This window comes from Vulpes lagopus, chromosome 7, assembly GCF_018345385.1.
Source record: "Vulpes lagopus strain Blue_001 chromosome 7, ASM1834538v1, whole genome shotgun sequence".
Classification (NCBI taxonomy): domain Eukaryota; kingdom Metazoa; phylum Chordata; class Mammalia; order Carnivora; family Canidae; genus Vulpes; species Vulpes lagopus.
Window position 1 is genome coordinate 6,589,098 of NC_054830.1, and position 12,742 is coordinate 6,601,839.

The 12,742-nt window shown below is 39.1% G+C and overlaps 2 protein-coding genes across 2 annotated transcripts; both read right to left on the reverse strand.

The window, feature by feature from the left end:
• Positions 1 to 1,005: 1,005 nt before the first annotated feature.
• Positions 1,006 to 1,944, reverse strand: LOC121495712 (olfactory receptor 7G1-like). Its single transcript, XM_041763583.1, has one exon. The coding sequence runs from the start codon at positions 1,942 to 1,944 to the stop codon at positions 1,006 to 1,008; it is 939 nt and encodes a 312-aa protein (XP_041619517.1).
• A 7,673-nt stretch (positions 1,945 to 9,617) lies between these two features.
• On the reverse strand, positions 9,618 to 10,523 carry LOC121495713 (olfactory receptor 7G1-like). Its single transcript, XM_041763584.1, has one exon. It carries the CDS (start codon positions 10,521 to 10,523, stop codon positions 9,618 to 9,620), a length of 906 nt encoding a protein of 301 aa, XP_041619518.1.
• Positions 10,524 to 12,742: the final 2,219 nt, after the last annotated feature.

The following is a 12,742-nucleotide window of genomic DNA, read 5'->3' on the forward strand; positions in this document are numbered from 1 at the left end:
CATAAGCTGCAGCAATTTCTTTCTAGATGTGCCTCCAGAGGCAAGAGAAACAAAAGCAAAAATAAACTATTGAGACTTAATCAAAATAAAAGGCTTCTGTACGATTAAGGAAACAATCAACAAAACTAAAAGGCAAAAAAATGGAATGGGAGAAGATATTTGCAAATGACATATCTGATAAAGGGTGCATATCCAAAATCCATAAAGGACTTATAAAATTCAACAACCAAAAAATGAATAATTCAATGTAAAAACTGGGCAGAAGGCATGAGTAGACACTTTCCCAAAGAAGACATACAGATGACCAACAGATAAATGAAAAGCTCCCCACCATCACCGATCAGGAAAATACAAATATATTGTTTTCACATTATATAATCAGGATTACATTCTCTTGGAAGATACGATGGTTTCCTCACTAATAAGGATCAAAGGTCTAACAATCATCTCAAACCACTGAGATAATCCAATTATAGCAGTTTTATAGATGATAAAATTGAGGATCTATACTGTTAATGCTGGTGTTGCCCTAAACTGACACAGTTTACCCATGACTGATCCCAAGAATTACTGGCGTATGAAAGAAAAGCCCCCCCTATGTCTCACATTTGGATCTTCCCTGGAGTGCGATTCACATGGCACTAACCATGAAATAAGGCAAAATCAAGTCTCTGCTATAACCACAGACTTATTAGATCCTCTCTCTGACTTATCCAACTTCTCCTACTTCTCATATTTCAGTATCAGTGTAACCCTTGTCTTGGGACGGTTTGTGAGGACTTCATCAAAAATACCAAGCTTAGGAATCGGAACTCAATTTTGAAATGTCACAGAGCTATTCAAAGAAGAATCAAGTTTCAACCCAAAGTTAAAATGAACTTACCCACTATGTTCTCTAGTCATTCTACAAGAGCTTGGTGTTGCAAGAACCAGATATTCTGGCTCACTCAATATTTCTGTCACTTTGACTCATTCTAGAAACCCCAGTCCATGCAGATGACAGAGTCACAGAAGAGAAGGCATTCTACTTATGAGTTTTCTCAAGGCTCCCTTCATGTCCCTGTTCCTCAGGCTGTAGATGAAGGGGTTCATCATTTGAGGGACAACAGTGTACATCATTGAAACCACTGCAGTGTTTCTGGAAGAGCTAGTGAGAGCAGAACTAATGTACACCCCCAAACCAGTCCCATAGAACAAAGACACAACTGACAGGTGAGACCCACAGGTAGAAAAAGCTTTATACTTCGTACCTGCTGATGGCATTCTCAAAACAGAAGACACTATCTGGGTGTAGGAGAAAATGATTCCACACAGAGGAATACCACCAAATATGCTGGTTGCAAAATATATCAGGATGTTATTGATGAGGGTGTCAGAACATGCTATCTTGATAACCTGAACAACTTCACAGAAGAAGAGAGGGATTTCAAGGTCTGTGCAGAAGGACAGATGCAACACCATCAGACTGTGCATCAGGGCATCCACAATGATAATAAACAGAGGCAGTAGAATCAAGAGGCCGCAGAGGTGGGAGTTCATGATGACTGTGTACCTCAGTGGATGACAGATGGCCACATAGCGGTCATAGGCCATTACTGCAAGAAGACTACTTTCTAAACTTGCAAAAATCAGGACAAAGCAGATCTGTGCGAGGCAGCCTGTGTAAGCGATGCTTTGATTCTGTGTTTGGATGTTCACCAGCATCTTTGGGATGGTGGTTGTGCTTAAACAGATGTCATTAATAGACAGATTGGAGAGAAAGAAGTACATGGGGGTGTGGAGATGGGAGTCATAGATGACAGCCAGGATGATGAGCAGGTTTCCCAGGATGGTGACCAGGTACATGGACAAGAACAGGATGAATAGGGGGAACTGCAGTTCTGGATTCTCTGTCACTCTCATGAGAAGGAAATCTGAAACATGTGTATCATTTCTGGGTTCCATATTGTTGATGAATCTGATGGAAAAGATGGAGTCAATCAAATGTGTGTTTCCTAGACCAGCAGGAAGAGCATCACTGCTGGCAAAAACCATCTTGGAATGGGATGGAGACTAATAGAGAGGAGTAAGAGATGGGTGCCTTCTGTATGTATATTATTCATTTTTTTAAAAAAAAAATAATAAAAACCTGAAGCTGATATAGCAGAGCATCAACAATTGTTAAGTCTGGAAAGGGTTAATGGGTAGTCATTTTTAAAAATTATACTGTTTATGATGCTGTTTCCTCATAACATTTGGTAATTATAGGGACACCTGGGTGGCTCAGTCAGTTAAGCATCTGACTTTAGCTTAGGTCATGATCACAGAGTACTAGGATTGAGCCCCATGTTGGGCTCCCCACTCAGTGGGGAGTCTTCTTTTCTCTCTCCCTCTCCCTCTGGCCCCCCGTTTCATGCTCTCTCTTTCAAATGAATAAATAAAATCTTTTTTTAAAAAAAAATAAAACATTTGAAATTTGATAATTTTATAAAAAGAAAAAGACTGGGGCACTTAGGTGGCTCAGTGGTTGAGTGTCTGCCTTTGGTTCATGTTGTGATCCTGGGGTCCTGGAACTGAATCCCGCAATTTCCCCAGATTTTCCCTCTGCCTATGTCTCTCTCTCTCTCTCTCTCTGTGTGTGTCTCTCTCTCTCCATCTCTCATGAATAAATAAATAAAATCTAAAAAAAAAAAAAAGAAACAGACTAGAAAGGCAGCTGAAGATTCTGTCTGGAGGGCACCTGGGTGGTGCAGTCAGTTAAGCATCCAATTTTTGGTTTTGGCTAAGGTCATGATCTCAGAGTACTAGGATTGGGCCAGGGTCCTGAGATCATGCCCTGCTTTGGGCTCCACACTCGGCGGGGAGTCTGCTCGAGATTCTCTCTCCTTCTCCCTCCCCCCTGCACTCACACACTCTTGCTCTTTCTCTGTAAAACAAACAAACAAATAATCTATCTGAATCTCCAGAGACCTCAGAGGCAGACAACTGAGATAATGCATAGATATGTCAAGAACCAAGAATAAGATAAACTTATCTAAATTTCCTGCCCTCTTACCACAAGATTGTAGGTAAATGTCAGAAAATTTTATAACAGTTACCATTATTTTTTAAAAGGCAAATTCCCACCACCACCAAAAAAATAAGTAAAAATCTAAAAAAACAAAAAACAGGCACCTGGGTTGTCAGTTTAATGCCTTCCTTTGGCTCAGGTTATGATCCTGGAGTCCCAGGATCAAGTCAAGCTTCCTGCTCAGCAGGGAGTCTGCTTCTCCCTCTGCCTCTCACCCCACTCCTGTGCTCATTCTCTATCTCTTTCTCTGTCTCTCAGACAGATAAACAAAATCCTTAAAAAAAAAAAAAAAAAAGGCAAATTTCTACTGGGTGGGGGGGGGAATGGTTCCTGGCCATAGAAGTGAATGAAAAGATATTAGTAAATGGAGTGACAGTAAAAAGCACAAGGAAACATGTGAAAAAAACAAGGCATGTGGGAAGACCAGGGTTAATTTGCTTTTAATCATTTGATGTAGGTACTCTCTTCACAGCTTCCCCTATATTAAAACATTTGCCCCCATTTCCGAACACTGCGTAGGGGATGTTACATTACCTGGTTGGCATCATAGTGGACTGATGATTGACATTTCTGATGTACCTTATGGAAGATGTGCTCTCAGGAAAGGCAGAAGGATTAAGTGAGATTCAGGTTCTTGAGCAAGAAGGATCATCTATAGGAGGAGGCTGAGCTGTACTACTTTTAAGGTTGGATGAGGTGGTCATAGGCAGATTATAGTCTCTATATCCCTAGAGGTTCAATTTCCAAAGCTCCTCATTAACCAAGCAATTTTATTGTCACAGACATCCCAGGGCAGTGTAAATCCTTAAAGACCAAGACTCTAGAACATCCTGAAATTCAGGATGGTTTTTTCTTGATCCCGGGAGACCAAGTGTACATCATGTCCATCTGGGTCTGTTCATCTCCATTTCAAATGCTTTGCAAATATTAACACACTATCCTTCTCTAATGGAATTTCAGTCTTATTTTTAGGTATTAATGAAGGGATCTCTACCCAGTGACATCAGTAAGCCTGATACTAATTTTAGTTGTGAAAATATACTTTGTATATATTGATATAAATAACACATTTTAAAATATAGCTGAATTGTAAAATGGGGAACTCTCAAAAGTTTTTCTTTTGGGGATCCCTGGGTGGCACAGCGGTTTGGCGCCTGCCTTTGGCCCAGGGCGCGATCCTGGAGACCCGGGATCGAATCCCACGTTGGGCTCCCGGTGCATGGAGCCTGCTTCTCCCTCCGCCTGTGTCTCTGCCTCTCTCTCTCTCTGTGACTATCATAAATAAAAAAAAAAAGTTTTTCTTCTAAGAGCCATTAATGTTTCCTGAAGCTTAATCTTCATTGTGTATATTCATACAATAATTCTATTTTATTTTTAGACCTTTTTGTCTCTAGTCAATGCAGAGAAATCTGTCACTTTTTTATGTCTGTAACTATTTTTCTAATTTTTTCACAATATTTTCCATTTATATATTTGTCCACTCTAGGAGACTGTGGGCTAAAATTATCTACAGAACTCATGTGAATTAGTAAGAAAAACATAAACAACTCAGTAGAAATAATATATATACTTAAAAGAAAGGGAAGTTGATGCCTGAAACCATAAAAATCCTAGAAGAAAGCATAGGCAGTAATTTCTCTGACATCAGCCATAGCAACATTTTTTCTAAACATGTGTCCCAAGGCAATGGAAACAAAAGCGAAATTAAACTATTGGGACTACACCGAAATGAAAAGCTTCCGCACAGCGAAGGAAAAAACCAACAAAACAAAAAGATAACCCACTGAATGGGAGAAGACATATCTGATAGGGGGTTAGTACCCAAAACATGCAAAGAACACAACTCAACAACATAAACATCAACTAATCCAATTGAAAAATGGGCAGAAGAATAGACATTTCTACAAGGAAGACATATAGATGGCCAACAGACACATGAGAAGATGCTCAACATCATTAATCATCAGGAAAATGCAAATCAAAGCCACAATGCTATGTCACCTCACACATGTCAGAATGACTAAATTAAAAAATACAAGGAACAACAGGTGTTGGCAAGGACGTGGAGAAAAAGGGACATATATGAGAATATTCCAACAGGTTTATTCATAATAACAGAAAACTAGTTACAAACTAAACTAATAACAGAAAACTAGTTACAAACAAAATTCCATCAATATTGTACAGGATACATACTTTGAAAAGTTGCCATATATCATGTAAAAACAGAGAATTAGAAATAAATTATTTACTTATGTGCCCAATAACATGATTAAATATTAAAGTACAATGATAAGAAAAACTATTAAGATGAAAACTAATATATTAAACTTATACAAGTTTGGAAGAGGCAAATTTATAAATTGAACAGGAATATATATTTAGGTGATAAGACAATGGCATTTAATTCTATTGCTAGTTTTATAAGGCTAATATGATAAAATATTGGAAATTTCATGGAATTCAACCCAAAAGAACTTCAAAGAAAATAAGCACACAAGTCAGAAGTGTCTGCACCTGGAACGGGGAGAGGGTGATGTGAGTAGCAGATCACGTAGGCAGTTCCTGGGGTGATGGCATTGTTCTTTTTAACCCCTAGATATGTATAAATGTTCTTATTACGTGATTTTTTAGTATATACAATATTAAAAAGCAAACTGAAGAAAAATCTGCCATTTTCCTAACTCTAAACACATTCTCCCATATGCTTTTATTTTTTTAAAATTTTTATCCCATATGCTTTTAATATTGAAGTCATGCATGTCAGACTTCAGAGGTCAATAGAATTTTACAGCGTTTATTAAAAATGCTCATCCAATATAAAGATTTTTTAATTCTTCACATTTTTAAATAAAAATGGGTTATGTTTCTAAAAAATCTCAAATATAGTTCTAAGTATAAAAATGCATGCACATTCCTCAAATGTCTCCCCAGAGGTTCAGAGTCGGTGGTTCTTGCTGGAGTCAGGCAACCTCAGCATGAACAAAGGTCTCAGGTGATTTACCTCCTTAGCTGTGCTGTGGGCTTCAACGAAGGAACCTTCTCCATAGAGATGCTGAGAGCCAGGCAGGAGCTGTTTCTCAGATGTGGTGCTGAAAATAAAACCTTCACCCAACCTCCCATAACAATAGAACTTCTCCAGCAATTCCTTTGATTCTCCTGAGAACTTCACTATTTAACCCTTTCCCCACAGAGGTGATTCTAACCCATGGACCTTCTTTTCTGTGTTTATGGGGAAAGTGCTGTGCCTAATCTTGACAATTCCCCTTTTCTCCACTCTTACACTCAATATCTCCTTGTTAAAAAAATTTTTTTCTCCATAGAATATCTATGCTAATAAAGACATATTTAAAATATTTGTTGGGGGAGTGGTGTCTGGGTTCAGTCAGTTAAGCGTCTGTCTTCTGCTCAGGTCATGATCCTACTAGAGTCTTGGGATCAAGCCCCAGGTGGAGATCCCTGCTCAGCGAAGAGGCTGCTTCTTTCTCTCTTTCCCTTTGCCCCGCCCCCTCATGTACACATGCTCTCTCTCAAATAAACAAATAATAAAATATTTGTTAGGGCACTTGGGTAGCTTAGTCACTTGAGTCTGCCTTCAGCTCCGGTCATGATCCCAGAGTCCTGGGATCCAGTCCTGCAGGCAGCTCCCTGCTCAGCAGGGAGTCTGCTTCTCCCTCTGCCCTTCACCCCTGCTTGTGACCTCTCTCTCTCTCTCTCTCCCTCTCTCATTAAGTAAAATCTTAAAAAGAAAACATATAGGCTATAAAAGACCAATGCCACTAATAGTGCATGAGGGGTTCTTTTCCTCCACATCCTTGCCAACACCTACTGTTTCTTGTGTCGTTGATTTAGCCAAGGAATGTTATATTCTTGGCAACTACTTCAGAGGTAGGGAATGTAGAGGGGTGCTTGGGTGGCTCAGTCAGTTAACACTCAATTTTTGGTTTCTACTTAGGAGGTTACCTCTGGGTCATGAGAACAAACCCCACAACAAGTTCTCTGCTCAGCAGGAAATCTGTTTGACAATCTCTCTCTGTCCCTGGATCTGTTCTCAAGCATTCACTCACATGGTCTCTTGTACTCTCTCTCTCTCTCTCAAATAAATAAATCTTTAAAAAAAAAAAAAAAGACCTATAAGAGGGGCACCTGGGTGGCTCAGTCAGTGAAGCATCTGCCTTTGGCTCAGGTCATGATTTCAGGGTCCTGTGATCAAGCCCCACATTGGTTCCCACCTCAGTGGGGAGTCTGCTTCTCCCTCTCCCTCTGCCTCTCTCCTACTTGTGCTCTCTCTCTCTCTCACTCAAATGAATAAATAAAAATTCTTTTAAAAAACCAAAATACGGGATCCCTGGGTGGCGCAGCGGTTTGGCGCCTGCCTTTGGCCCAGGGCGCGATCCTGGAGACCCGGGATCGAATCCCACGTCGGGCTCCCAGTGCATGGAGCCTGCTTCTCCCTCTGCCTTTTATCTCTGCCTTGTCTCTGCCTCTCTCTCTCTCTGTATGACTATCATAAATAAATAATAAAAAAAATTTTAAAAAAATTAAAAAACCAAAATACCTATAAGATATGGAACACAATGACAGCAATTAAATCTTGTGGAGTACTTGCTAGTTGTCAAACATTGTCCTAAGTGTTTGTAATGCTTATGAGGGTGGATTTCTCAGTAGGAGTTACATTCCATGTGATCAGGAATCATTTTCCCACAGTAAGAATTTCCCATTAGCAAGAATTAGATTAAGTAGATGGCATAGGATCCTATTCTCAGGGAATAAATTAAAGGGGATATATTCCACATGACTCAATGCAATGCCAAGTAACAACAGAGCCAGAGTTAAAGAGTCAGATTTCTGTATCCCAGCATGGTATCTGGATAAGGCCTGAATCTGTTGCAGTCATCTGTGTCCATGAGGGGAACTAGTCCAAGATAAAACCATTACATGGAAAAATAAATAAATTTACCTCTACATTCCCTACCTCTGAAGTAGTTGCCAAGAATATAACATTCCTTGGCTAAATCAACGACACAAGAAACAGTAGGTGTTCGCAAGGATGTGGAGAAAAAGAACCCCTCATGCACTATTGGTGGCAATGCAAACTGATACAGCTGCTGTGGAAAACAGTATGGAGGGTCCTCAAAAAGTTAAAATAGAACTACTCTATGATCCAGTAATTGCACTATTGGTATTTACCCAAAATATATAAAAACACTAATCGAAAGGGATAAATGCACCCCGATGTTTACTGCAGCATTACTTACAATAGTCAAACTATGAAAGCTACTCAAATGTCCACTGATAGATGAATGGATACAGATGATGTCATATGTGTATACATACATAATATTCCATTGTATACATACAATATTCATCACATATCTATATATAATATAGATGGACAGATAAAATGGAATATTATTCAGCATAAAGAGAAATTAAATTTTGACATTTGTAACAACATGGCTGGAGCTAAAAGGTATCATGCTAAGTGAAAGATGTCAGATGGAGAAAGACAAATGCCATATGATTTAACTTATATGTAGAATTTAAGAAACAAAACAAATGAGCAAAGGAGAGGAGAGAGAGAGGCAAACCAAGAAACAGACTCTTAACTATAGAGAATAAACTGATGGTTACCAGGGGGAGGTGGAAGGGGGGAATGGTGAGATAGATGATAGGGATTAAGAAGTGCATTTGTTAGAACTGGGTGTTCTTTGGAAGTGTTGAATCACTGTATTGTGTACCTAAAGCTAAAATAACACTATATGTCACCTAACTTGAATTAAAATAAAAACTTTTTAAAAAAGAATATAACATTCTTTATTGTTTGTGTCTCTTAGAATCAGGGTTACCTTCTTTTGGCAGAAACAGAGATTTTTTTTCCCACTAATTAAGATTAACTGTATCACCATTATCTCAAACTACTCAGATAATAATATTATACAATTTTATAGATGATGAAACTGAGTGTGGTAGATGTTGATAGTGCCTTTGCACAGATACAGTTTGCCAGTGACCACTCTGCAAAATTACAAAATTAGGTATAAAAGATCAATTCCTCCCACGTTTCATAGTAGGCTAATTTTTGAGGTGCAATTCAAATGGTGCAATCTATGCAATTGGTAGAATTATGACTCTATGACCATAGACTTATTTGGATCCACTCCATGATTTATTCAACTTCTTAACTTTTCTTCTTCCTTGAATATCCAAACAAAACTCACTGTATGCCCTGCCTCAGGTTCAGCTCTATGGACCTGATCAAAGAAACTGAGTTTGATAATGTAATTCATTTTTGAAACATCACAGAGGTATTCAAAGAACAAATCAAGTTTCAACCCAAAGTTAAAATGAACTTACCAAAAAATAAAAATAAAAAATAAAAAATAAAAAAATAAAAAAAAATAAAATGAACTTACCCATTATGTTCTCTAGTCATTCTACAAGAACTTGGTGATGCAAGAACCAGATATTCTGGCTCACTCAATATTTCTGTCACTTTGACTCATTCTAGAAACCCCAGTCCATGCAGATGACAGAGTCACAGAAGAGAAGGCATTCTACTTATGAGTTACCTCAAGGCTCCCTTCATGTCCCTGTTCCTCAGGCTGTAGATGAAGGGGTTCATCATTTGAGGGACAACAGTGTACATCATTGAAACCACTGCAGTGTTTCTGGAAGAGCTAGTGAGAGCAGAACTAATGTACACCCCCAAACCGGTCCCATAGAACAAAGACACAACTGACAGGTGAGACCCACAGGTAGAAAAAGCTTTATACTTTGTACCTGCTGATGGCATTCTCAAAACAGAAGACACTATCTGAGTGTAAGAGAAAATGATTCCACACAGAGGAATACCACCAAATATGCTGGTTGCAAAATATATCAGGATGTTATTGATGAGGGTGTCAGAACATGCGATCTTGATAACCTGAATAACTTCACAGAAGAAGAGAGGGATTTCGAGTTCTGTACAGGATGGATGCAACACCAACAGATTGTGTATCAAGGCATCCACAATGCTAATAAACAGAGAGAGAAGAATCAAGAGGCCACAGAGGTGGGAGTTCATGATGACTGTGTACCTCAGTGGATGACAGATGGCCACATAGCGGTCATAGGCCATTACTGAAAGAATACAACTATCCAAACTTGCAAAAACCATGACAAAGCAGATCTTTGTGAGGCAGCCTGCATAAGTGATGCTCTGGTTCTGTGTATGGATGTTCACCAGTATCTTTGGGATTGTGGTTGTACTTAAACAGATGTCAGTAAATGACAGAATAAAAAGAAAGAAGTACATGGGGATGTGAAAATGGGAGTCAGAGATGACAGCCAGGATGATGAGCAGGTTTCCCAGGACAGTGACCAGGTACATGAATAGGAACAGGATGAAGATGAGGGACTGCAGTTCTGGATTCTCTGTCACTTCCATGAGAAGAAATTCTATAATGACTGTTTCATTTCTAGGTTCCATGTTGTTGATGAATCTGATGGAAATTATATGGTAACAAGACAATGAAATGTTGGCTCCTGGGCAAGTAGCAAGAATATCACCAAGCACAAGCACCATGTTGGGAAAAGAAGAAGTCAAATGGAGAGATGCCTTCTCTTTACCTATTATATTGTTATTTTTTTCAAAAATATTTGGAGTGCCTCGGTGGCTTAGTGGTTGAGCATCTGCCTTTGGCTCAGATTGTGATCCCGGGGTCCTGGGATTGAGTCCCACATCAGGCTCCCACAGAAAGACTGCTTCTCCCTCTGTCTCTGTCTCTGCCTCTCTGTGTGTGTCTCTCATGAATAAACAAAATTTAAAAAAAAAAGAGCTTCTACAATTATTTAAAAAAAGAAAAGGAAAAATATTTAAAGTTAATAAAGCTATGAGTCAGGATTTATTAATCCTGGAAAGGGTTGAAGAATCATCATTTTTTAAATTAGGCTATTTTTTAATTTGGTGACTTCATTAGAAGAAACAGGTAGTGAGACTGATAAGTCTATCTGTATCTCAACCCCCTTACACAGAGACCTCACAGCCTGGCAACAGAGATAACACAACAGTATATCATAAAACTCAGAATTGGGAGATAAAGGGAAACTGCCCAAGTCATCTTTCAGAAACTAGTAGAATGATTAAGCAAATGTTATAACAATCACCAATTTGCAAATAAGCATGTTCCTGCTGAGAAGGAAATTAGTCTTTTTCCTTATAGAAAGAGTAGGAAACCGGCAGAATGATAACTCTTTAGGGATTGGAGAAAAGATACAGGGAACATGTCAAGAAAATAGAAGACAGACAAGAGGCAAATAGATGTCTTGATTCTAATCATCTTATTCATGTACTCTTCACAGTTTCGGCTGGATAAACTTGTAGTAACATATATGCCCTTATTTCCAAACACTAACTAGAGGACATCAGGTTACCTAGGTGACATCACTGTGGAATGGTACGGAACATCTCTGCTAGATGTTGGATGATGGAGACTGGTACTGTATTGGTAGGAAGAGGAGAGGGATGGACTGAAGCATCAAGCTCCTGGGAGAGAGAGATCACTATCAGGGCAAGGCACAGGTATGCTGTTTCTTTCCTGGGGCAGGACTGTTGAGCGAGGTTTGTAGTCTCTGTACCTCTGGGGGATCAATATCCAAAGCTCTTCATTAGCCAAACAATTATATCATCATTCTGATCCTGGAGCAGTCTGGGGATTGAGTCTGGCATCAGGCTCCCCGCATGGAGCTCGCTTCTCCCTCTGCCTATGTCTCTACCTCTCTGTGTGTGTCTCTCATGAGTAAAACCTTTATAAAAAAAAAAAAAAAACATTCACAATGTTGCATGACCATCACCACTATCCATTTCCTGAACGTTTTTATCATCCCAAACAGAAACTCTGTACCTGCTAAATGATAACATTTTCTCCAACCAGCTATCAGAAGGAACTTAACATTTTGCAATATAAATGATTTCAGACTTCTGACCTTCAGACTACAGCAAAATACATTCATGTTGTTTAAAGCTCTAAATTTGTAACATGTTACAATGACAATAGGCAACTAATACATGACATTTCTCAACTCGGGATGATGATAAAAACAACTTCTTCTGGATGTCTCCTTGGAAAGATTATGTTTGTGTTGCAAAGAAACCCAAGGAGAGGCCATTAGTCTTTGTTTCTGGGTCTGAAAAGCCTCTGCACTGCTGCAGGCATCAGTGACCACCTGAACAGCCCTAAAAAGCAAATAGTAACACATGGCAGAGTGAAATGCAGCTCTGTGGTTCTGTGCCTGGTCCTACCCAATCCCTGAAGTTTTTGTTAGGAAAGATCATTGTTTTTATCATTTGACCCCACTGGAGCTGAGAATTCTAACTTAATACCACTGGAGGCATGCATCCTCACTAATTGAGGTGAAGTATCTCAAATCTTCCCAAAATATAAGCTAATATAATTATGCCAATTTTGTAGATGAGGAAACTGAGTTTAGAGAGTTGAGATAAATTGTCAAAGGCCACATAGCCATGTTTTAGTGGAGGTAGGATTCAAACCCAACTGGTCTGATTTCAAAATTCTTACCCTTAAAAAAAATTATTACCCTTAACCATTTCATCTCCAGTTTCATATATTCAAAGTTGGTCAGGCTGTCCGGATCACACATTATTTCTCCATCAAACCCCAGCAGTGTAAGCCCAAAGCAACTGACACA